The sequence below is a fragment of the Mesoplodon densirostris genome, chromosome 14, assembly GCF_025265405.1.
Source record: "Mesoplodon densirostris isolate mMesDen1 chromosome 14, mMesDen1 primary haplotype, whole genome shotgun sequence".
Classification (NCBI taxonomy): Eukaryota; Metazoa; Chordata; class Mammalia; order Artiodactyla; family Ziphiidae; genus Mesoplodon; species Mesoplodon densirostris.
Window position 1 is genome coordinate 53,264,248 of NC_082674.1, and position 25,590 is coordinate 53,289,837.

The following is a 25,590-nucleotide window of genomic DNA, read 5'->3' on the forward strand; positions in this document are numbered from 1 at the left end:
TTATAAATGGACATAAAATTTTATTAAATACTTTTCTGCATCTATTTAGATGGTTGTATCTATATATTTTCCCTATAATCTGTTAATTTGGCAAGTTAACTCAATAGATTTGCTAACGTTAAGTCAAATATACATTCCTGTGGTAAGTACAGTTTGTTCAATTTATAAATTGCTAGATTCAATGTGCTAACATTTTCATTAAGACTCTTGTATCTATATTCATGACTTTTTTGTAATTTTGTGTTAGCCTATTGAATTTTGGTTTCAAGATTTGTTATTTTGATTTGAGTTTCTCTAATAATTAGCAATGATGAACATCTTTTTATGTGCCTGTTGGCCACGTGTATGTCTTCTTTGGAGAAATGTCTATTTAGGTCTTCCACGCATTTTTCAATTGGGTTGTTTGTTTTTTGGTTATTGAGTTGTATGAGCTGTTTGTATGTTTTGATGCCCTTGTCAGTCACATCATTTGTAAATATTTTCTTCCAGTCCTTAGGTTGCCTTTTCATTTTGTTTATGGTTTCCTTTGCTGTACAGAAGCTTGTAAGTTTAATTAGGTCCCATTTGTTTATTTTTGCTTTTGTTTATATTGCTTTGGGAGACTGACCTAAGAAAACTTTGGTATGATTTATGTCAGAGAATGTTTTGCCTGTGTTCTCTTTTAGGGGTTTTATGGTGTCATGTCTTATATTTAAGTCTTTAAGCCACTTTGAGTTTACTTTTGCATGGTGTAAGGGTGTGTTCTAACTTCATTGGTTTACATGCAGCTGTCCAACTTTCCCAGCACCACTTGCTGAACACACCGTCTTTTCCGCATTATAGATTCTTGCCTCCTTTGTCACACGTTAATTGACCATAGGTGTGTGGGTTTATTTCTGGGCTATCTATTCTGTTCCATTGATCCATATGTCTGTTTTGGGGCCAGTACCACATTGTTTTGATTACTGTAGCTTTGTAGTATTGTCTGAAGTCTGGGAGGGTTATGCCTCCTGCTTTGTTCTATTTTAGGATTATTTGTTATAGTTCTCTTAAAAATGTCATGGGTAATTTGATAGGGATCCACTCCTGGCCATATACCCAGAAAAAACTATAATTTGAAAAGATACATGCACCCCTGTTTTCATTGCAGCATTATTTACAATAGCCAAGACATGGAAACAATCTAAATGTCTATCAAGAAATGAATGGATAAAGAAGATATGGGGTGTGTGTGTATGTGTATGTACTTAGCCATAAAAAAGAATGAAATTGGGCTTCCCTGGTGGCGCAGTGGTTGAGAGTCCGCCTGCTGATGCAGGGGGCACAGGTTTGTGCCCCGGTCTGGGAAGATCCCACATGCTGCGGAGCGGCTGGGCCCATGAGCCATGGTCGCTGAGCCTGTGCGTCCGGAGCCTGTGCTCCACAACGGGAGAGGCCACAACAGTGAGAGGCCCGTGTACCACAAAAAAAAAAAAAAAAAAAAAATCATGCCATTTGCAGCAACATGGATGGACCTAGAGATTATCATACTGACAGAAGTAAGTCAGAAAGAGAAAGACAAATACCATATGATATCACTTATATGTGGAATCTAAAATACGACACAAATGAATATATCTATGAAACAGAAAGACTCACCGACATAGAGAACAGACTTGTGGTTATCAAGTGGGTGTGGGGGACGGTGGTAGGGGAGTTTGGGATTGGCAGATGCAAACTACTATATATAGGATGGATAAACAACAAGATCCTACTGTGTAGCACAGGGAACTATATTCAGTATCCTGTGATAAACCAAAATGGGGAAGAATATGAAAAAGAATATATATATATATATATGTATGACTGAGTCATTTTGCTGTACAGCAGAAACTAATACAACATTGTAAATCAACTATACTTCAGTAAATTTTTTTTCTTTATCATGAGGAAAAAAAAGATTTGCTTGGATCATGAAATGAGGTGGGAAATTAAACTCATTTTTCTTACTCTCTGGAAGAATTTGTGTAATGTTGGAGATATTTCTTCCTTGAATGTTTGGTGGAATTTATCACTGAAGTCAAATAATTTTTTATAGGAAGGCTTTTAGTTACAAATTCAGTTTCTTTAATAGTGATAGAACTCTCCAGGTTTTTTATTTCTTCTGGCTATACTTTTCTAGGAATTTGCTTCCCTCTTTTTTTCTTGATCAATCACACTATAGTTTTAAACAATTTTGTCTTTTCAAAGAAGCAACTTTTGGTTTTGTTGATCCTTTTTATTGTATGTTTACCTTCTATTTCATTATTTTTTGCTTTCATCTTTTTTTATTGTGGTTAGTTGCTGTACAATATTATATGTTTTAGGTGTACAACAAAGTAATTTACAATTTTTAAAGGTTATGTTTCATATATAGTTGTTATAAAATATTGGCTGTATTCCCTGTGTTGTACGATATGTTTTTGTGCTCTTTATTATTTTATTTTTTCTACTTTTGAGGGTAGAGGGGATCATATTGCTATTTAGGAGTCTACCAAAAGTGTAGCTCTGTCTCTTAACTCACTCTTCCAGATCAGCCATTAAGAAAGGAGAACTGAGAGTTTCACTCACTATGGTTTTCTAGTCTGTCCAGGTCTAGACTTGGACATTTCTTAGAAGGTTGTCTAAAAAGTACTTTTTAAAGTTGTTATTTATTTATTTATTTATTTGGTCTTAGTTGCGGCACGTGGGATTTTTCGTGCAGGCGGGCTCTTCGTTGCGGTGTGCGGGCTTCTCTCTAGTTGTAGTGTGTGGGCTCTGTAGTTGCGGTATGTGGGCTTAGTTGCCCTGCAGTATGTGGGATCTTAGTTCCCCGACAAGGGATCGAGCCGTCGTCCCCTGCATTGCAAGACAGATGCTTAACCACTGGACCACCAGGGAAGTCCCCTAAAAAATACTTTGTTCAGCTTTTAAAAAATGTGTTCAGATGTTAGTCCTATTTTAATGTAAACAGAAGTTCCTCCCAATATGACTTTATTACAGAATAATCTTTCTCATTGTCTAGTAGTAGAATAACAAAGCCTAACTTTCAGTTTTTCTCTGAGAATAAATTGAAATTACTTAAATGAAAACACTTTGAAAAAGGATAGGAACAGTACTGATACAAATATTCTTGTTTTCACCACTGCTGTTGCTTGGGGCTCACCAAATGTTAAATTTATCCAAAGCTTCCTCAACCATTTGCAATAATTTGTGGTTGGGAGAATACCCAGAATCAGTAGTAGGGAGACCAAAATGTCCTGCAGCTTCAGTAATGGTAGTGTGTATCTCATTGCTCTGTACTTAGTTCTAGTTCTAGTTCCAACTAATAATCTAAAATACAACAGAATGCACAAAGTATTTTATTAATAGAATACTGCTAGGTTTTTTGTGGGTTTTTTTGCAGTATGCGGGCCTCTCACTGTTGTGGCCTCTCCCATTGTGGAGCACAGGCTCCGGACGCGCAGGCCCAGCGGCCATGGCTCACGGGCCCAGCCGCTCCACGGCACGTGGGATCTTCCCAGACCGGGGCACGAACCCATGTCCCCTGCATCGGCAGGCGGACTCTCAACCACCGCGCCACCAGGGAAGCCCCTACTCCTAGGTTTTAAAGTGGGTAGATTGCCTTTTTAAAAATCAATTAGTTTAATATACACTGGGGCAGTGATCTAAGTTCTGAAAAAGATAAGTTGACCGAAGCAATCACTAGTCTCAAAAAAACTTACAGGTTTTACTGAGGTCCTAAAACTACATTATCTCAAAGTGTGAAATGCATGTTGTTTAAGAGAACAGGCTCTGGAATGGGAACACCTTGGTATAGATTCTAACTCCTCCACTTCTAGGTATATAATGTCAATCTCCTCAACTGAAATTGGGAATAACAACTATCTCAGAGGAGTTGTAAAATTAAATGAGCAAATCCATGTAAAGATTTTAACATTGCATGTGGGAAATAGTAGGTGTTCAGAATATACTTTAAGAATTAATGAAAAGTTAGTCTTTTTGTAGAAAGAAGAATTGAATATATTGTAGTAAAAATGTTATAAGAGAGACATAAAGAGTCAAAGGAACATTGAAAAGTGCTCCTACTGACTAGGAGTTGGAAAGAGAGTTCATGTGGGAGATGACAGCTGAACTTAACCTTGAAGGTAGAGTGGAATTGTAGCAGCTGTACTTGGGACAGAAGATATTCCAAGTTGGGTGACAGTCTGTAAGATCAAAGACTGGAAGTGGGGGAGCTGGGAACTGGCAGGAAACCATAGTGATTTTAGAGAATAATGAGTCATCTAGAGAATAGAAACATTGAAAAAGCTTTGATGTTCAATGCTCAGTATTTTGACATCATTTTGTATGTTCTTGAGAGTCTTTAGAGACTTTGGTCTGCAGTTTAAGATTTTTGCTATGGCAATGGGTCAAATAAGAGAATTGGAAGAAGGAAAACCTATTTGGAAGATTTTGCAATAGCCTAGGCAAAAGAAGATAAATTGCAAAAACTTTACAACAATAAAATCAAAATTGCCCATGAAAAACTAGTAAAGGATGATAGGTGAAGGAAGAGAGTTCAAAGCTGATTCTGAGAGCAAGAGTCTAGATGATTGGGACAATATAATTGCATTATCATTTGCAAACATAATAAAAATGAAGCAGGTTATAAGGAAAAGTATAATTATGGTTTGGGACATATTGAGTCTGAATTTTATGTGGCAGGAAGGACAGCCAGCTGGAAATGTCAACTTGAGATAGTTTGAACTATAAATGTATATTTGGGAATCATCTGCATGGAAGTGATAGTTGGAATCCTGGGAGTGAATCCATTCAAAGTGTGGAGAGAGAAAACTATTTAGAGCAATACCTAGAGGAATATATGCTTGTATCAGTGGAAGAAGGGGAGACAGCCAAAGAGAAAGCAACTGTAGTCAGAGGGGTAGAGTAGAAGAAAGTGGAATTGAAATTTCTTACAACTACTGAAACTTAGGAAACTTTGTAACAAGTTATTTGACTAGGTTTCCTGAAAGAGATCCTGTTGCTGTTGTTAGCAAGAATAACTTGGTGGCCTTACTGTCTTTAATACTGTATGTAATATGCTATGTTAACAGAAATAGTATTTTAATATTATCTATATTAGAGCCTAGAACTGTCAAGTCAAACTGTGGTCTCAAGTCCTAGATCCTCTCTACTCTCACCACTTTAAATTGCTTTAATAATCATGTTGGTTGACATCTAACTGTAGTTCTCAGTTAAACTGAGATTGTGCAATTTCATCCACACAGTGCCTTGACTGAGAGCAAACTGGGAGGATCACCTAATTAAACAGACTGATTATTCTGATCATAAAGTTATAATTAGAATGGCTTTTAGACATTTCCTCTCTCAGTGCATAAAAAAGACAACTGTAATATCTGTGCTTTACTTTCCCAACATGTTAAGTAGAGATGCTTTCTCATACATCTGGCGTTGCAAAATTACAAGAAAGAACTTTTAAATAGTTTTTCCAACATTTGAAATTTGGTTCTACCCTTAACGGCAAGATTTTGGTGTCTTTCTTTCTTCGGAAAACAATAAATTACAAAGTCATTCAGAGTTTCTTTTTTTTACCAAACCCATTAAAAAAGGATTGCCAAAAATTCCAAGTACCCCATTTTGCACATAGAGTATCAAGATTATCTTCTAGTTAAAGCAGGGGTCCCCAACCGATAACGGTCTGTGGCCTATTAGGAACCCGGGCTGCACAGCAGGAGGTGAGTGGCGGGTGAGCGAGCAAGGCTTCGTCTCCTGTTCCCCATCGCTCGCATTACCTCCTGAACCATCTCCCCTACCCCCCACCCTGTCAGTGGAGAAATTGTCTTCCAGGAAACCAGTCCCTGATGCCAAAAGGTTGGGGACCGCTGAGTTAAAGCTTTGTTTGAAAAAAAATTTTCCACTGTCTTGAAGAAATTCATGGTGATTCAAATTTCCAAAAGACCCTCAAAAATAGGAATTCAAGTGCTGATAACGTATCAGTGGTAGTAATAATAATTGCAGTTAACATTCACCAAATGGTTACTATGTGCTGTACTTTGTGCTAAATGTTTTGCATGCATTTATTCATTTAACAGTATTTACTGAGTACCTACTATATGCCAGGAACTGTTCTGGGATAGGTTGATAAAACAAAACAAATTAAAATCCCTGCCCTCATAGCCCTTTTATTTACTGAGGATGGACAGGTAATAAGCAATAAACGTAACCAATAAGTACATTTTGGTAATGACCAAAATAAAGTATATGGACCATAAGAAGATTATAAATACTATGTAAACATCAGAGCAAGGGAAGGGAAGGTCAGGAGTGCTGGGTTGGGATTGGGCAATAGAGATGGGTTGCATTATTAGATGGGGTGGTCAGAATAGGCCTGATAGAGATGGTTGTATTGGAGTTAATTGTACAACTGGAACAATCTGTGTAAAGGCACTAAGGTGGGACCCCATCTGGGGTATCCAAGGAACAGCAAAGAAGTCAGTTTGGTTCAAAGTGATCAAGGGAGAGAGTGGTAAAGAGCATAATGGGTGGAAGGCAAGGAAGACAGATCTTGTTACTGTAACAGCACTGTGAGACAAGTACCATTACAATCCCCCATTTTATAGATGAGGAAGCTGAGACATAGCGAAGTCAAGGAAGCTGCCACATATGAAATCAGGAGCCGTCTGTAGCAAGAAACAAGCAGTTTCATCCATTTATATACTGAAGGTTTTGAAATGATGTAACTATTTATTTCTTTATTACCCTCTGCAAAATATCAGATGAAAGCTCAGCACTTCTGAAGTGGATGATTCATCAAACAGTGGCTCTACTTCAGTTTTCTTTGTCTGCAACCAACATGACCATTTATAGGGCTTATAATTTCATCACTTTCTTCCATTACATATGACTTCTTTTTCCTGGCAGTGCAGTAAGCATCCCTGTGAGATGTTTTAATACAAGGGTTTTGTGTTAGGATAAATCTAAAGTTTACTTTAGTTCTTCTAGCCTTTTCATGTTGAGCCTTCTTAGAAACAAGAATATATTCATAATCACAATGACATGGTAGGTTTTTCTCAATTTTTAGAGTACAGGAAGCCACTCTAGATTATAGCATGGTGACAGTGGCATTTGTACTTTACTTATGTACATGCTATTGACGATTAGAATTAATCGGTGTAACGATAGTTGCAGATTATCTGGCCTGTGTACATGCTACACATGCTTGAAATTAATCAATGCCTTAATAGTATAATTCGATACAGAAAAACATTTTAATAAAAGCCATCTTTTAAATAAATGTGTTTGTGCCTAGTTCATTGAATCCTTGGCTAGAGGGATTTGAAGATACCTTTTTACCTAAAAGTGACTTCACTGTGACTTTCAAATCCCTCTACTCACTTAATCTGGAACTGCAGTGAAGAATGCTCTGTGGACGAGCCAGGGAATCAATGAACTAGTCACAAACACTTTTTTTTTTTTTTTTTTTTTTTTTTGCGGTACGCGGGCCTCTCGCTGTTGTGGCCTCTCGCATTGCGGAGCACAGGCTCTGGACACGCAGGCTCAGCGGCCATGGCTCACGGGCCTACCTGCTCCGCAGCATGTGGGATCTTCCTGGACCGGGGCACGAGCCCCATATCCCCTGCATCGGCAGGTGGATTCTCAATGATTGTGCCACCAGGGAAGCCCACAAACACATTTTTTAAAAGATTTTCCATTATTTAGAAGATTGCCTTTATGAAAAGTCACTTTTACATATTTAATAGTTCATTTTAGGACTTCCCCGGTGGTTAAGTGGTTACGACTCCATGCTTCCACTGCGGGGGCGTGGTTTCCATCCCTGGCTGGGGAAGTCCCACATGCCTTACAGTGCAGGGTTGGGGGGTGTCATTTTAATACATGCTAGATTGATAGTTAAAAGAGCTATCACATTTCACAGAACTAGAACAAAAAATTTCACAATTTGTGTGGAAACACAAAAGACCCCAAATAGCCAAAGCAATCTTGAGAAAGAAAAACAGAGCTGGAGGAATCAGGCTCTGACTTCAGACTATACTACAGAACTACAGTAATCAAGACAGTATGGTACCGGCACAAAAACAGAAATATAGATCAATGGAACAGGACAGAAAGCCCAGAGATAAACCCACACACCTATGGTCACCTTATCTTGATAAAGGAGGCAAGAATATACAGTGGAGAAAAGACAGCCTCTTCAATAAGTTGTGCTGGGAAAACTGGACAGCTACATGTAAAAGAATGAAATTAGAACACTCCCTAACACCATACACAAAATAAACTCAAAATGGATTAAAGACCTAAATGCAAGGCCAGACAGTATCAAACTCTTAGAGGAAAACATAGGCAGAAGACTCTATGACATAAATCACAGCAAGATCCTTTTTGACCCACCTCCTAGAGAAATGGAAATAAAAACAAAAACAAACAAATGGGACCTAATGAAACTTCAAAGCTTTTGCACAGCAAAGGAAACCATAAACAAGACAAAAAGTCAACCCTCAGAATGGGAGAAAATATTTGCAAATGAAACAACTGACAGAGGATTAATCTCCAAGATTTACAAGCAGCTCATGCAGCTCAATATCAATAAAACAAACAACCCAATCCAAAAATGGACAGAAGACCTAAATAGACATTTCTCCAAAGAAGACATACAGATTGCCAACAAACACAGGAAAGAATGCTCAACATCACTAATTATTAGAGAAATGCAAATCAAAACTACAATGAGGTATCACCTCACACCAGTCAGAATGGCCATCATCAAAAAATCTACAAAAATAAGTGCTGGAGAGGGTGTGGAGAAAAGGGAACCCTCTTGCACTGTTGGTGGGAATGTAAATTGATACAGCCACTATGGAGAACAGTATGGAGGTTCCTTTAAAAACTACAAATAGAACTACCATACGACCCAGCAATCCCATTACTGGACATATACCCTGAGAAAACCATAATTCAGAAAGACGCATGCACCCCAATGTTCATTGCAGCTCTATTTACAATAGCCAGGACATGGAAGCAACCTAAGTATCCATCAACAGATGAATGGATAAAGAAGATGTGGCACATACATACAATGGAATATTACTGAGCCATAAAAAGAAACAAAATTGATTTATTTGTAGTGAGGTGGATGGACCTAGAGTCTGTCATACAGAGTGAAGTAAGTCAGAAAGAGAAAAACAAATACCATATGCTAACACATATATCTAAAACTCTAAATCTAAAAAACAAAAAAAAAAATGGTCATGAAGAACGTAGGAGCAGGATGGGAACAAAGACGCAGACCTACTGGAGAATGAACTTGAGGATACGGGGAGGGGGAAGGGTAAGCTGGGACAAAGTGAGACAGTGGCATGGACATATATACACTACCAAACGTAAAATAGATAGCTAGTGGGAAGCAGGTGCATAACACAGGGAGATCAGCTCAGTGCTTTGTGACCACCTGGAAGGGTGGGATAGGGAGGGTGGGAGGGAGAGAGACGCAAGAGGGAAGAGATATGGGGATATGTGGATATGTATAACTGATTCACTTTTTTAATAAAGCAGAAACTAACACACCATTGTAAAGCAATTATACTCCAATAAAGATGTTTAAAAAAAAGCTATCATGTATTCTAAGGTAAATATCCTCCTATATTGGGGATTCTAGTTTTATCTACTTCTTCATATTAAGTAGAACTAACCCAAATTTGCTGATTTTTATGACCTGGAAATTTTTCAGCATTGACAAGAACAGTGCTTTGCTAGATTCATGGTTGTTTATATAACAATTTGTTAATCAGGCAGTTAATAAAAAGTAAGAAATTACATTCTTGGTGTTTCTTACTTGTCTTCCCACAGGAGCAGTGAATACATAAATCATAATTTTGTGGGGTTGATTTAAATTGTTTGACACTAACATCCTTTTGTCAAATGGGGGCATCATTGGTCTTTCTTTTTTTTTTTTTTTTTTTTTTGCGGTATGCGGGCCTCTCACTGTTGTGGCCTCCCCCGTTGTGGAGCACAGGCTCCGGACGCACAGGCTCCGGACGCGCAGGCTCAGTGGCCATGGCTCAAGGGCCCAGCCGCTCCGCGGCATATGGGATCCTCCCAGACCGGGGCACGAACCCGTATCCCCTGCATCGGCAGGCGGACTCTCAACCACTTGCGCCACCAGGGAGGCCCCATTGGTCTTTCTTAAGTAAGCTGTGTGGCAAGAATGGTTTGCTTGTTAAACTCAAATGATATTAGGGGTAAATAATTTTTCTCTTTTCACCTTATTTTAGAGGGCTTCTATTTATGTCTATAGCCAGCACTCTTAATTGGTAGCAATATTTAAAGTCTAGAAACTTTTAGTAGTTTTTTTTATAGTTTTCAATTATGTCAACCTCAAGTTACCATCACAAAATGTGATTGTTATTCGGTAAAAGAAAATGATATGGTTTTAAGAATAACAAAAGTTTAGGATAAAAATCTTATTATGAGTCTTTGTTTTGTTGTCATCATTGTTGTTTTAAGTATATGAACAAGAGGAAAAATCAAGTAAATGCTTAAGATTTAAAACACACATCCCCCTACACCCACACACCTAGCTAACCTAATAATATCCAAAAGTAGCCATCAATAATTAGAAGATATTTGTAGCAAATCCAAATTATATACTGATGTGTGCTGTTACTACCAACACCTGACTGTCGCTAATAACTAAATCTGTTTTGCCAGCATTAAATTTATATAAGAAGTATATTTGAATATGGTTATCATTGCACTAAAATGTGTATGATTACTGTATGTATATATATATTTTTGGTCACGCCTCACGGCCTGCGGGATCTTAGTTCCCCAACCAGGGAATGAACCTGGGCCCCTGCAATGAAAGCACCAAGTCCTAACCACTGGACCACCAGGGAATTCCCAATTACTGTATTTTTTAAAACTATTATTTTGACCTCTCCACTACTAACAATTTGTGCTACAGTTAGACTTCAATATACATTCTTTTTAATATACTCAAAAAGAAACTGTATTTGTACATGATTGCATTTGGGGAGGATTTTTTTAGTATATGAGAGTTATATAGATATTCAGCCTTAAGTATTTAAATACTTTAATGCTTCCATTAATGTAGCTCTTGGCCTGTTCTTATGTATAACATTAAAATCTTGCATATGTATATCTTTGTCAAGCAAACGCCATAGGCTAAAACAGAAGATAATAACTTAAGATTCATGTCTCCTTTCTTAGAGGTTACAGTTGTCTTGAAGTGACAGTTTTGAAGTACCTAAACTGACATCAAAGTGTTCAAGTGATCCAGTTAGGTCAATTAATGTTAATTTTCATCTTCCATTAAATTATTTTAATGTTTTCCTCTTTTCATTTTTTCTAGCCGAGTCCTATACCAAGTCCTGTTTTGGGACGAAAGCCAAATGCTAGTCAGTCGTTGCTTGTATGGTGCAAAGAAGTTACAAAAAATTACCGGGGAGTGAAAATCACCAATTTTACTACATCGTGGAGAAATGGTTTATCTTTTTGTGCAATATTACACCACTTTAGACCAGATTTAATGTAAGTAGAAATACTTTCCATTCCTATAAATATTCTGTAAATAATAAAGTTAAAAAAAAAGAAACAAACCATAAAATAATTTCTTAGCACATGTCCTGAAATACTTGATTATTTTTTTAAATCACCCATACTCTTGCTTTTTGGGAGAAGAAATATATCCCAGAAAGAAAAGTAGTTCCTTCTTCATGCCTAAAAACAATCTTTTCTGTTTTAAAAGAGCATATTTTTTTCCTTAATCTCATACAAAAAAACTGACTTCAAATTATTATGAAAATTGTGTTAGTGTTAAAATGAGATGAGACAGATAAGCCTGTAGCTCTTTATACATTGACAACAAGGGGTTACCTTTTGGTGAATTTGGTTGTCCAGGCTAGTCTCTGGTCCCCTACCTTAACTTCTCTTTTAGATGGAAAGCTTCAGGCATTGGAACTTGTAATCACTGGTTTTTATTTATTTATTTATTTCCTTAATTTTCCACACTATTAGTTTTGTTGATAGAATTGCTGTGAAATTGCTAGTTACTCTTTGGTATTATTGAATGTCAAATTTTAAGATTCGGTTTGTTTTAAAAACAGCTGTTTTTATCAATTGCTGTATGTACCTACTGTGCCATTTTCTCCCTCAGTGACTACAAGTCTCTGAATCCTCAAGACATTAAAGAGAACAACAAAAAGGTAAGAATTGCCAAAGAAAAAAAATACATAGTGTCAATTTTGGCTTCTCTGCAGGCATTTATTAATTTGGGGAAAGTGAGGTTGTTTTGTGAGGTCCTAACTGTAGCTCACAGAAGGTAGTCTGTTTCCTGTCAATTTTGGCTTCTCCGCAGGCTTTTATTAATTTGGGGAAAGTGAGGTTGTTTTGTGAGGTCCTAACTATAGCTCACAGAAGGTAGTCTGTTTCCTGCAGTTTCAGTAGGATGCATGGTTTACTCTAGTTTGTCATGGCCTTTAAAAATCACAAGTGCCAGACTGGCATCAGATTATAATAATATGTATGAACTTCATTAACTGTTAAATGTTTGTTAAAGCATGTTGCTTTTATTTAGCTCTTAGCAAGACTTAGCTTTTAAAAAGTGCAACCCAAAATGTTGTGCCATGAGTTTAGAAAAACCTGTTGGGAGGGGATGAAAGCAGGAGCCTGATGGGTATGCAAAAAAGAATGCATATATTCCCAGAGGCAAAAAGATACGAACATTGGTTCTTTTTTATTTTATTTTATTTTCCCACTTTTTTCCCCCTTTTTCTGGTAAACTGTGCAGTTTTTTTCCACATAATTAATTAATGTACTGAGATCAGAGCTTCCCAATTGGTGTGGGGAAGATACTGATCCTTTCAGCCCTCAGGGTAGCTGCACAGGCCTGAGTTGCTAGAGCCCTCTGGGCCAGCTGACTGTGGCTGCAGGCTGACTTAACTATGTACCCCAAAATGCAGCACAATATTACAATTTTCTGTGTGCACCACAACATAAAAAAGGAGGAAGCATCTATCTCAGCATACAGCAGGTACTCATTTAATGCTTTTTTTCCTGCTGAATTGAATTCTTCAACTGAAAAGTGTTGTCTTAGAGCAAGAGTTCTTAACCTGGGAGCTATGGATAGAATTCAGGGGATCCATGATCATGGCTAGGGAAAAAAAAAATTTATTTTCTCATTTCTTTAACTGAAATTTAGCATTTTCTTCAATTATGAATTTAAACAACAAACCACTGTAGTATTAGCCATGCCTGAGACTTTTTCACCTTTAGAATTTCAGATATTTTCATATCACTTTACAGTTGCAAATATCTACAACTACCTTTTAAGCTCATCACTTCTTCATAATTATAGCAGTTTGTACATCCATAAAAAGCACATTTATTGGTTCTCAAATTCCAATTTCCTAATATTTTCAAATACTTATTTTTCAATAATTGGTTTCTTTTGTAATCATATGTATTTTTTTAACTTTTTATTTTATATTGGAGTATAGCCAATTAACAATGTTGTGATAGTTTCAGGTGCACAGCAAAGGGGCTCAACCATACATATACATGTATCCATTCTCCCCAAACTCCCCTCCCATCCAGGCTGCCACATAACATTGAGCAGAGTTCCCTGTGCTATACAATAGGTCCTTGTTGGTTATCCATTTTAAATATAGCAGTGTGTACATGTTGGTCCCCAACTCCCTAACTATCCCTTCCCCTCATCCTTCCCCCCTGGTAACCATAAATTCATTGTCTAAGTCTGTGAGTCTGTTTCCGTTTTGTAAATAAGTTCATTTGTATCATTTCTTTTTAGATTCCCATATAAGGGATATCATATGATATTTCTCTTTCTCTGTCTGACTTACTTCACTCAGTATGACAATCCTAGGTCCATCCATGTTGCTGCAAATGGCATTATTTCATTCTTTTTAATGGCTCAGTAATATTCCATTATATATATATACCACATCTTTATCCATTCCTCTGTCAATGGAATGGAAAAAGGTTGCTTCCATGTCTCAGCTATTGTAAACAGTGCTACAATGAACACTGGGGTGCATGTATTCTTTCGGACCATGTTTTTCCCTGGATATATGCCCAGGAGTGGGATTGCAGAGTCATATGGTAGCTCTATTTTTAGTTTTTTAAGGAACTTCCATACTGTTCTCCATAGTGGCTGTACCAATTTACATTCCCACCAGCAGTGTAGGAGGGTTCCCTTCTCTCCACAACCTCTCCAGATTTTATCATTTGTGGATTTTTTGATGATGGCCATTTTGACTGGTGTGAGGTGATATCTCATTGTAGTTTTGATTTGCATTTCTCTAATAATTAGCAATGTTGAACATCTTTTCATGTGCCTCTGGGCCATCTGTATGTCTTCTTTGGTGAAATGGCTATTTAGGTCTTCTGCCCATTTTTTGATTGGGTTGTTTGTTTTGATAATATGAAGCCTCATGGGCTATTTTTAAATTTTGGAGACTTGTCGGTCACATCATTTGCAAATATTTTCTCCTAATCTGTGGGTTGTCTTTTCGTTTTGTTTATGGTATCCTTTGCTGTGCAAAAGCTTTTGAGTTTCATTAGGTCCCATTTGTCTATTTTTGTTTTTATTTCCATTATTCTGGGAGACAGATCGAAAAAGATATTGATGCAATTTATGTTAGAGAGTGTTCTGCCTATGTTTTCCTCTAGGAGCTTTATAGTGTCCAGTCTCACATTTAGGTCTTTAATCCATTTTGAGCTTATTTTTGTGTATGGTGTTAAAGAATGATTTAATTTCATTTTTTTTACACGTAGCTGTCCAGTTTTCCCAACACCATTTGTTGAAGAGACTGTCTTTCCACCTTGTGTAGTCTTGCCTCCTTTGTCATAGATTAGTTGGCCATAGGTGTGTGGGTTTATTTCTGGGCTTTCTGTCCTGTTCCACTTATCTATATTTCTGTTTTTGTGCCAGTACCATACTGTTTTGATGACTGTAGCTTTGTAGTATAGTCTGGAGTCAGAGAGCCTGACTCCTCCAGCTCCGTTTTTCTTTCTCAATGTTGCTTTGGCTATTTGGGGGTCTTCTGTGTCTCCTTACAAAGTTTAAGATTTTTTGTTCTAGTTCTGTGAAAAATGCCATTGGTAATTTGTTAAGGATTGCATTGAATCTGTAGATTGCCTTGGGTAGTATAGTCATTTTGACAATATTGATTCTTCCAATCCATGAACATGGTATATATTTCCATCTGTTAGTGTCTTCTTCGATTTCTTTCATCAGCGTCTTACAGTTTTCAGAGTACAGGTCTCTTGTCTCCTTAGGTAGGTTTATTCCTAGGTAATTTATTCTTTTTGATGGGATGGTAAATGGGATTGTTTCTTGAATTTCTCTTTCTGATCTTTTGTTGTTAGTGTATAGAAATGCAACAGATTTCTGTGTATTAATTTTGTAACCTGCAACTTTACACATTCATTGATGAGCTCTAGTAGTTTTCTGGTAGCATCTTTAGGATCTCCTGTGTATAGTATCATGTCATCTGCAAACAGTGACAGTTTAACTTCTTCTTTTCCAATTTGGATTCCTTATTTCTTCTGTGATTGCCGTAGCTAGGACTTCCAAAACTATGTTGAATAAAAGTGGCTAGAGTGGACCTCCTTGTCTTGTTCCTGATCTTAGAGGACATGCTTTCAGCTTTTCACCATTGAGTATGATGTTAGGTGTAGGTTTGTCATATATGCCCTTTATTATGTTGAGGTAGGTTCCCTCTATGCGCACTTTCTGGAGAGTTTTTATAAAAAATGGGTGCTGGGGCTTCCCTGGTGGCGCGGTGGTTGGGAGTCTGCCTGCCGATGCAGGGGACACGGGTTCGTGCCCCGGTCCGGGAGGGTCCCGCATGCCGCGGAGCAGCTGGGCCCGTGGGCCATGGCCGCTGGGCCTGCGTGTCCGGAGCCTGTGCTCCGTGGCGGGGGGGGCCACAACAGTGAGAGGCCCGCGTACCACCAAAAAAAAAAAAAAAAAATGGGTGCTGAATTTGGTCAAAAGAGTAATCATATGTATTTTGTACACATCAAAACATTATTCTGAGAAGGGGTTCGTTGCCAAAAGAATTCATGGGCCAAAGTGATTAATAACTTCTAGTCTAGGCTAAAGTTTTTAATTTACTTTAAATAGTTAAAACCACCAGTGAGAAAAAGACTATAAAGGGAACCTTGATAGAAGTTCAATTAACAGATGAGAATTTAAATCAACTTTTTTTTTACTTTTATTGCTCTCTAAAACCAATAATTTATATTTCCATGAAAGAATTCTTGTTTCTTTGCAAATGCATGATGCTGGCCCCAGAGAAAAACATTTAAAAGCAGTCAGATATTTTAATTGAAATATGCTATTTAAAAAGGTAATCTTTAAAAATCAGTATAATTTTCTTTATAGAAATCATGCTTCAAAATAAGTCATTCTCTTGAATTATTTCTTGTATGATTTTGAAGAGCCTGTGTCTGTCAAAGCAAAATGCCTTATTTTTTGTCAATTAAATTATACAGTTGGGCCTCTGTATCCATGGATGTGGAACCCACAGATACAGAGGGCTGGCTATATTCCACCATTTTACATAAGGGACTTGAGCATCCCCAGATTTGATATCTGCAAGGGGTGTTGGAATCAGTCCCCCATGGATACCAAGAGACAACTGTATCTTTAGATATGACAGTTCTTTACCTGCATTTTCTTGCATTTGAATAAGCAAATTTAAATGCAGATAAGAGCATTATAAAATAAACCATTATTATTTTTTATAAAGTGAAGCTTTCAAGTTACTGTTTAAAATTTTGAAAAGCAAACATTTTTTATTTTACCTGGCTATATATTTTTAAAGAGTATGAGGAATCTCATTAGGGCTTAAGTTATACTTCTTTACATCATTTTCTTCAGAAATTTAATAATGATGAACATACCTTGGATTTACATATTATTACAAAGAGAAATAAATCTCATTAAAATTTTTTCTCAATTAAATCTTAAAGGGCAGATGATTATAGCTTTTTTTTAAAAAATAAAGTTATTTATTTATTTCTGGCTGTGTTGGGTCTTCGTTGGTGCATGCGGGCCTTCTCTAGTAGTGGCCAGCAGGGACTACTCTTCGTTGTGGTGCACGGACTTCTCATTGTGGTGGCTTCTCTTGTTGCAGAGCCTGGGCTCTAGGCACACAGGCTTCAGTAGTTGTGGCTCACGGGCTCTAGAGTGCAGGCTCAGTAGTTGTGGCGCATGGTCTTAGTTACTCTGCGGCATGTGGGATCTTCCCGGACTAGGGCTCGAACTCGTGTCCCCTGCATTGGCAGGTGGATTCTTAACTGCTGTGCCACCAAGGAAGTCCCAATTATAGCTTTTTGAAAGGATTTTAATTTAGATGATCCCATTCATTGCACAAGTCAATACATAATTGTTGTTATGCTTTCCTTTTCATCACTTTGCAACTTCTTTTTTTTTTTTTAATATTTATTTATTTGGCTGTTCCGGGTCTTAATTGAGGCACGCGGGATCTTTAGTTGCGGCATGCAGAATCTAGTTCCCTGACCAGAGACCAAACCTAGGCCCCCTGCATTGGGAGCATGGAGTGTTAACCACTGGACCACCAGGGAAGTCCCACAACTTCTTACCTGATATCTACATTGAGTATCATTTGCTACCTACAGACTTATTTCCGGCTTTACACAGTTCTTCTGGGTAACCCCATCTGCCCTTAATTGGACTTAAAACAGTACAAGAAACAATGCCTGTGTCTTAAGTTCCATGCAGATGCATAACATAACTGGCAGTGACTCCTTACCAATTAAATAACATCTAGCAATGAATAAGACTATTTTCTTTTAAAGACCTCTTTTTTCTCCACACACAGCTAAAAAGACAGTAGGTGATTGACTATTGCAGAAGAGGTTAACCTATGGGAAAATCCCTTTATAAAGTCTTGACTTCCCTTACAAGAAATCTGGTTTGTTTTAAAATTTCTTTTAGTGCAATTAGTGTGCATAAAATGAATTGCTACATGAAACAAAACACCAGCAGGAGATTCCCCACAAGTAAGCTAATCATTTTCCCAGGTCTGTAAAAAGTGCTGAATAAAAATGGTATTTACCTGTGACATCTGATCTCAACCAATATGTCAGTGTTTTAGATAATTGGGAAATGTTTAGAATACTGCCTGTGGTGCTTTTCCTGATGGTCTACAATTGATGTCTGTCAATCAAGTTGTCAGGACTCATGAGGAAGAAAATGACTTTAATTTTCCTAAAACATGTAAAATAACAAACAGGCCCAAACATGCACACCAACTGAGCCATTTCTCAAGTAAATATTTTGAGGTACCTATACCATAAAGCATAGTGCTGTGAAAATTGAAGAGGTTTTAATATCACAATTTATTTTTCATTTTCTTTCTTATTCCATAACATTTATTAAACTACAGGAAGAATACAAGGATTAAATTCAAAGGTAGAAATGCACTGTAACATGTATATGCAAAAGACTGATTCCTTCTGAATTGTTACATAATTTCCTAAACTTTATTTTTAGAAAAACTTTGAGTTATGATCCTATATCTGGGTTGTTACAAAGACAAGACATTTTATATCCCAAAGCAAGAATATAATTAGAGGGTCCTTAGTTTTTCCAAGAGTATATCTAAATGTTTAGCCATATTTTTAATGCTTCCTAGCAACACAATGCTGTTTTCAAGGGTTAGTTCAGGATAGTAATAATTAATTGTAAATTGAGAAACAGCTTTGATTCTTCAAAACTAGAAAAACCTGATGTGCCACAGTCATTTAAAGGCTAACAAAAGTAATACAATGCAGCCTCACATTCTAAACTCGGTTGTACTACTCAAAACATTTCCTTCTTTCCAAAATGGATGAAGTGAAAATGAAGTCACTCTTCTCATTATGAAAATCAATCTTAATTGGGCGTTTTAAAAATGTCTCTGTGTTTCTAGACTTAAGTAGCACTTACTTATATTTTATACCAGGCAATCTAGGAGTTAGTTCTTTTGGGATATCTACCTGTACTTTATCTTCACAAATCACTGCAATTACATGACCACTGAAAAGAGGGGTTATAATAGGAATAATAAAGCTCCAGATGAATTATTATTTCTTTATACCCTAGTTCTTTAACACAAAAGTCAATTCTAAGTTTTTTTGTTTGTTTGTTTTAACTCTCATTTCTGCTTGTTTTCTTTATTGGAGAAGAACATTTCAATTGTTATTAACTAATAAAAATGTTTTACTCTTGGATCTACAAAACTTTTACAAATTTCCAACTTGGAATGTTGTTCTGTTCATGTGGCATAATGTCAGTAACATAATGTACCCTCCAATAGCAACAAAAAACCATTAAAATTTTGCTTGTTTTTTTAAAATGGTAACTGAATTGTGTTTTATTTTTAACTCTTTTTTGAGGTGTAATTGCCATATAAGTACCTCAGTCTCAAGTGTACAACATAATGATTTGATATTTGTATACGTTGTGAAATGCTCACCACAGTAAGTCTAGTTAACATCTGTTATTTTGCTGTTTTTGCTGTTTTTAAAATGTGATGATGTTTTAAGTTTCTTTAAAAAAATTAAAATTTATGGATTGTCTGAACTCTTCAATATATCTTCTGTTTTTCTTTCCTCTGAAGGCATATGATGGATTTGCCAGCATAGGAATTTCCCGGTTATTGGAACCTTCTGATATGGTTTTATTAGCAATTCCTGACAAACTGACTGTTATGACCTATCTCTATCAAATTAGGGCACATTTCAGTGGGCAAGAATTAAATGTTGTTCAAATAGAAGAAAACAGCAGTAAAAGCACATATAAAGTTGGAAACTATGAAACAGATACAAATAGTTCTGTTGATCAGGAAAAATTCTATGCAGAGCTTAGTGACCTGAAACGGGAGCCTCAACTGCAGCAGCCTACCAGCGGAGCAGTAGACTTCTTATCCCAGGACGACTCTGTATTTGTAAATGATAGTGGGGTTGGAGAGTCAGAAAGTGAACACCAGACTCCTGATGATCATCTCAGTCCAAGCACAGCCTCCCCTTACTGTCGCAGGACTAAAAGTGACACAGAACCCCAAAAGTCCCAGCAGAGCTCTGGAAGGACTTCAGGATCCGATGACCCTGGAATATGTTACAGTACAGATTCAAACCATGCACAAGTTTTGTTAGGCAAGAAGAGACTATTGAAAACTGAGACTTTAGAATTAAGTGACTTATACAATAGTGATAAGAAGAAGGATGTGTCTCCACCCTTTATTTGTGAGGAGACTGATGAGCAAAAGCTTCAGAATCTAGACATCAGTAGTAATTTGGAGCAAGAAAAATTAGAGAATTCCAGACCCTTAGAACGCAGATCAGATCCTGAATCACCTGTCAAAAAACCAAGTTTATCTCCCACTTCTAAACTTGGATATTCGTACAATAGAGATGCAGACCTTGCCAAGAAAAAACGTACTTCCCTGAGGCAGACAGAGTCTGATTCAGATGTTGATAGAACCACCTTAAATCATGCAAATCATTCTGCAAAAACAGTCCAGGTAAGTGAGTTAGAATGATGAATACATATATGTAGTAAATAGTTATTCTTTTTTGTTGTTTCTTTTTGTATTCATAGAATACTTTACAAATGATTAAAGGTGAAGTATAATTTCCCATTTTAGAAAAACCTGAAATATACCTGCTCTTCATTTAAAGTTTATAATATTTTAAGCCTATAAATAAATCCCAATTTCAAGATTGAAGAATAAAGAATGTCAACTTTTCAAATCAAAATGTTATTAACCTATAAAAATATTTTACAGAATAAGTCAAAGCTATTTCAGTATTCCATTTTGTAAGCATATCATTCTGGAAATGTATAACACCAAATTAAAATACTTCCCATTTACAGCATTTTCTTCAAATATTTTAGATGCATTTGCAATTGGTAATTTTGGTCCCATCATTATTTGTGGTTAAAAATCCCAGTAATGTTGAAATTTCTCCCCTGTGGGGAATATGGCATGGATTTAATTGAATCTATGGTGCCATCAGTGATAAGATATACCATTATTTTATGTACAACAAAGAAAGAAAAACACTGCCAATAAATTATGATACATGGTTTTCTTATCACATAGAATTTTTATTTTATACCTAGTGAAAGAGTTCTTTTAGACTTATTTAGGCATGGATTTTTTAATCATATAATGCTCTTATGTATACATAAAAAGGAATTTTTTAGCAAAATAAATTGGTTAAGGTATAATCAATTTAGAATTAGAGTTTAGACTCTAACTCTTAGGAATCACTTTGTGATATAGAGTTGTCGGTGTACCTGTTTTTCCACATAGTATTGTCCTCTGTGCCATCAAAAGCCTGATGTTACAACAGTGGTTCTCAAAGTATGATCTGGGGACCTCTCAGGCTCTCCAAGATTCTTTCCGAGAGTCCCCAGAGTTGAAACTATTTTCATAATAATACTAGAACTTTATTTACCTTTTGCACTTTCATTCTGTCAGTTTCGTTTCTTCTCAGTTTTGTTTGGGTTTTTTTTGTTTTGTTTTGTTTTGTTTCGTTTGTTTTTACGGTACGCGGGCCTCTCACTGTTGTGGCCTCTCCCGTTGTGGAGCACAGGCTCCGGATGCGCAGGCTCAGCGGCCATGGCTCATGGGCCTAGCCGCTCCGTGGCATGTGGGATCTTCCCAGACCAGGGCACGAACCCGTGTCCCCTGCATCGGCAGGCAGACTCTCAACCACTGCGCCACCAGGGAAGCCCTCAGTTTTGTTTTTTAGTGTAGTTATTTTTATTAGAATATGTTAACATTAATGGGTTTATTATAGCTATTTTAAAGGAATGAATAAGTAAATATTTAAAAAAATTTTTTCCATTTAATTTCCAAAATGACAAATATCTATAGATGTAGCCCACATAAGCTAAAGCTTTTGGGGATCCTCAATTTTTAAGCATATAAAGGGATTCTGAGACCAGAAAGGTTGAGAACCTCTGAATTACAGCATTTCTTCACAGTTGTCTCTCAGATTTTCTTCTCAGTAATACTCACTGATAATGGCACTTTCTTTTAATTTAATTTTTTTTAAATTATTTTTGGCTGTGTTGGGTTTTCATTGCTGCATGCAGGCTTTCTCTAGTTGCGGAGAGCAGGGGCTACTCTTCATTGTGGTGTGTGGGCTTCTCATTGCGGTGGTTTCTCGTTGCAGAGCACGGGCTCTAGGCATGTGGGCTTCAGTAGTTGTGGGCACGTGGGCTCAGTAGTTGTGGCTCACAGGCTCAGTAGTCGTGATGCATGGCTTAGTTGCCACGCGGCATGTGGGATCTTCCTGGACCAGGGCTTGAACCTGTGTCCCCTGCATTGACAGGCGGATTCTTAACCATTGCGCCACCAGGGAAGTCCCAATAGCACTTTCTTAACCTTTCTGGTAGGTCCTAACAAAAGACTTTCAGACAATAACCTGGAGTTCTGTTGCATTCTCAAATAGTACTCAAGGGGTTGTTAAATGAAACATCAAGGAATTATAGTCTTGCCACCAGAATTATCAAGCACATGCATATGTAGGTACTGATGACTATGTCTTAACTACCACCTATATGACAGAGATATAAAATGTCATCAGTTTTGTTTTCAGAGGTATTAAAATGTGCATCTTAGAATCAAAGAAATATAATAGCTAACAAAGCAAGCCCCTGTTCTCCTAATCAGAAGTCTCAAATCAAATGTTCTAAGTACCTAAACTTTCAGAGTATCATAGTGTCCCTACAGAGTAGATAATCATTAAACATATAGTGAATGACATTTGCAGAATTTGGTGAGCCTAAATTTGAATATCAATACAGATTTTTCTCGTAAACCAGATTTTTAAGGTTAAAGTGTTTAGTTAAATCTGGAAATTGGTTAGTGTTTAAAAATTAAAAATGCTCTGAACTAGGACTCAGTAAACCTGGATTCTCATCTTGGCTCTCATCTGGGCTCCAGTAATTACCAGTGTGACATGTTAACTAGCCATTTAAATTCTTTAAATCTTATTTTCTAAGTATGTTAAATGAAATAATCTCTGAGAGCCCTTTAAGCTCTAAAACTCTGTCATGCTGTGATTCTGTTCGGGTGATTTAAGTGACGTACAGTAAATCCACAGGATGATAGAAACAGCATCTGTTTACAACTCCATATATGTTTATTTGTTGGCAATTGGTTTACTGGTTAGAATTTTGCTTAGGGTAAATTTTAAAAAATTTTGGCAAAAGTGTTCATTTCCTGGTACCGAAAATTGTAGTATAGGTGTTAATACTTGATAAGTTTTTTATCGTAGCTAAATTTTGGACAGTTAAAAATCTGTTTTTCTTTTGTATACTGTATTTTATTGATTCTAAGACATACATTTTTTACATTTTAACTTCTCTGAAATCAAGATGTTACTTATAATAATATGTTAGAGTTTAACTGACAGTGTTCTTCGTTAGAAACTCATAAAATAATAGTGAGTCTAATAATTAATAGCATTTGATTAGAGGAAATTTGATAATTTAATGTGGCTGTATAGACATAACAAATCATAATCTTGCCCATTTGAGTGGCTGGTACATGTGATGACCATTATATGTCTTACACATATCTCAGACTTTACAACCCATGAGGTGAGTGGTTGGTGCCTATTATATATATATGGGAGAACCAAGATCTACAGAGTTGCCTTAAGGTCATATAATAAACGTTAAAAGTTTGAATTCAAAACCAACCTTGTCTGACTTCAAAGTCTGTGCCCCTGAACTTTATGCTCACAGTATCTCTTTGGTTTTGGCCATAACAGCACTAAAAATAATTATAGCCCAGATGTAAAATAATCAACAATTACATTAAGTCTCTTAACAATGTTTACCTCATTAGATTCTGCAGGAATTTTTCCTAAGGAGATAATCAGAACTGTATACAAGAATTTACATATAAAGATGCTCACAAAAGCATTATTTATGATAGTAAAAAATTATAAACAGCCTAAATATCCAATAATATAAGACAAGTTAAAGTATGATATGTTCAGGGCTTCCCTGGTGGCGCAGTGGTTGCGAGTCTGCCTGCCGATGCAGGGGACACTGCTTCGTGCCCCGATCTGGGAGGATCCCACATGCCGCGGAGCAGCTGGGCCCGTGAGCCATGGCCGCTGAGCCTGTGCATCCGGAACCTGTGCTCCGCAACGGGAGAGGCCACAAGAGTGAGAGGCCCGTGCACCACAAAAAAAAAAAAAAAAAAAAAAAAAAAAGTATGATATGTTCATATTAATAGAATGCTAGGTAGACAGTTTAAAATCATGTTTTCAAATAAATATTTAAGGATATGAGAAAATGCTTATAATATTTAGACTATTAAGTGGAAAAAATCATGATTCCACAATGATTATCCCTGGGTGCTGGGATTGCTAATTTTTAAAAAAATATTTCTTTTTAAAATATTGAGTTGTAATTCATGTATTGTATTATTTTCAGGTGTACAACATAATGATTCAATATTTGTATCTATTGCAAAATGTTCACCACAATAAGCCAAGTTAGTATCAGTTACCATACATAGTTGCAAAAGTTTTTATTTTCCTTGTGATAAGAACTTTGGAGATCTACTCTCTTATCAACCTTCAAATATGTAATACAGTGTTATTAACTATATTTACCATGTTGTATGTTATATTCCCATGACATACTTATTTTGACCCCTTTACCCATTTAGCCCACCCCCAGCCTCCAGCAAACACCAATCTGTTCTCTGTATTTGTGAACTTGGCTTCAGGGATTTTTTTTGGTGGTGGGGGGTTGTTTTTTAGATTCCACATATAAATGAGATCATAGGGTATTTATCTTTCTCTGACTCATTTCTTTTAGCATAATGTCCTCAGGATCCATCTATGTTGTCACAGGTGGCAAGATTTAATCCTTTTTTGTAGGTAGATAATATTACATTACGTGTGGCTATCCAGTTTGCCCAACACCATTTCCCCATTGTATATTTTTTTACTCCTTTGTTGTAAATTAATTGACCATATATGTATGGGTTTGTTTCTGGGCTCTCTGTTCTGTTCCATTGATCTTTGTGTCTGTTTTTATGCCAGTATCATACTGGCATATATATTATTGCTTTGTAATAGTGATATAGTTTGAAATCAAGGAGGGTGATGCTTTTATTTTTCTTCTTTTTACTTTTATATATTTTCTAAAATTTCTATGATGAATATGAATTTTAATCAGAAAAAAATTTTGTGTTTATGTGCTCTTAAGACCAAAGCAGTTTTTCACTGTCTGTGTAGCTGATTGGAATCCCTAAAGGACTGTATAATCACAGAATTTAGAGCTAGTGGGAACTTTAAGATGATCTACTCTAAGTATTTGAAAAGTTTACAGTGAGTGGGATTTTTTTTTAACATCTTTATTGGAGTATAATTGCTTTACAATGGTGTGTTAGTTTCTGCTTTATAACAAAGTGAATCAGCTATACATATACATATATCCCCAATCTCCTCCCTCTTGCATCTCCCTCCCACCCTCCCTACTCCACCCCTCTAGGTGGTCACAAA

At 36.7% G+C, this 25,590-nt stretch overlaps 1 protein-coding gene across 4 annotated transcripts in view; it reads left to right on the forward strand.

The window, feature by feature from the left end:
• EHBP1 (EH domain binding protein 1) overlaps positions 1 to 25,590 on the forward strand; it is a 343,930-nt gene that overhangs the window by 225,999 nt on the left and 92,341 nt on the right. For 3 of the 4 annotated variants that reach the window (XM_060117415.1, XM_060117412.1, XM_060117413.1), the window contains 3 exons: positions 11,366 to 11,544; positions 12,170 to 12,218; positions 19,668 to 20,570. In XM_060117415.1, the coding sequence (XP_059973398.1) occupies positions 11,366 to 11,544; positions 12,170 to 12,218; positions 19,668 to 20,570 (1,131 nt within the window). The remainder of the gene's footprint in view (positions 1 to 11,365; positions 11,545 to 12,169; positions 12,219 to 19,667; positions 20,571 to 25,590) is intronic. The other variant, XM_060117414.1, reaches the window with a different exon arrangement.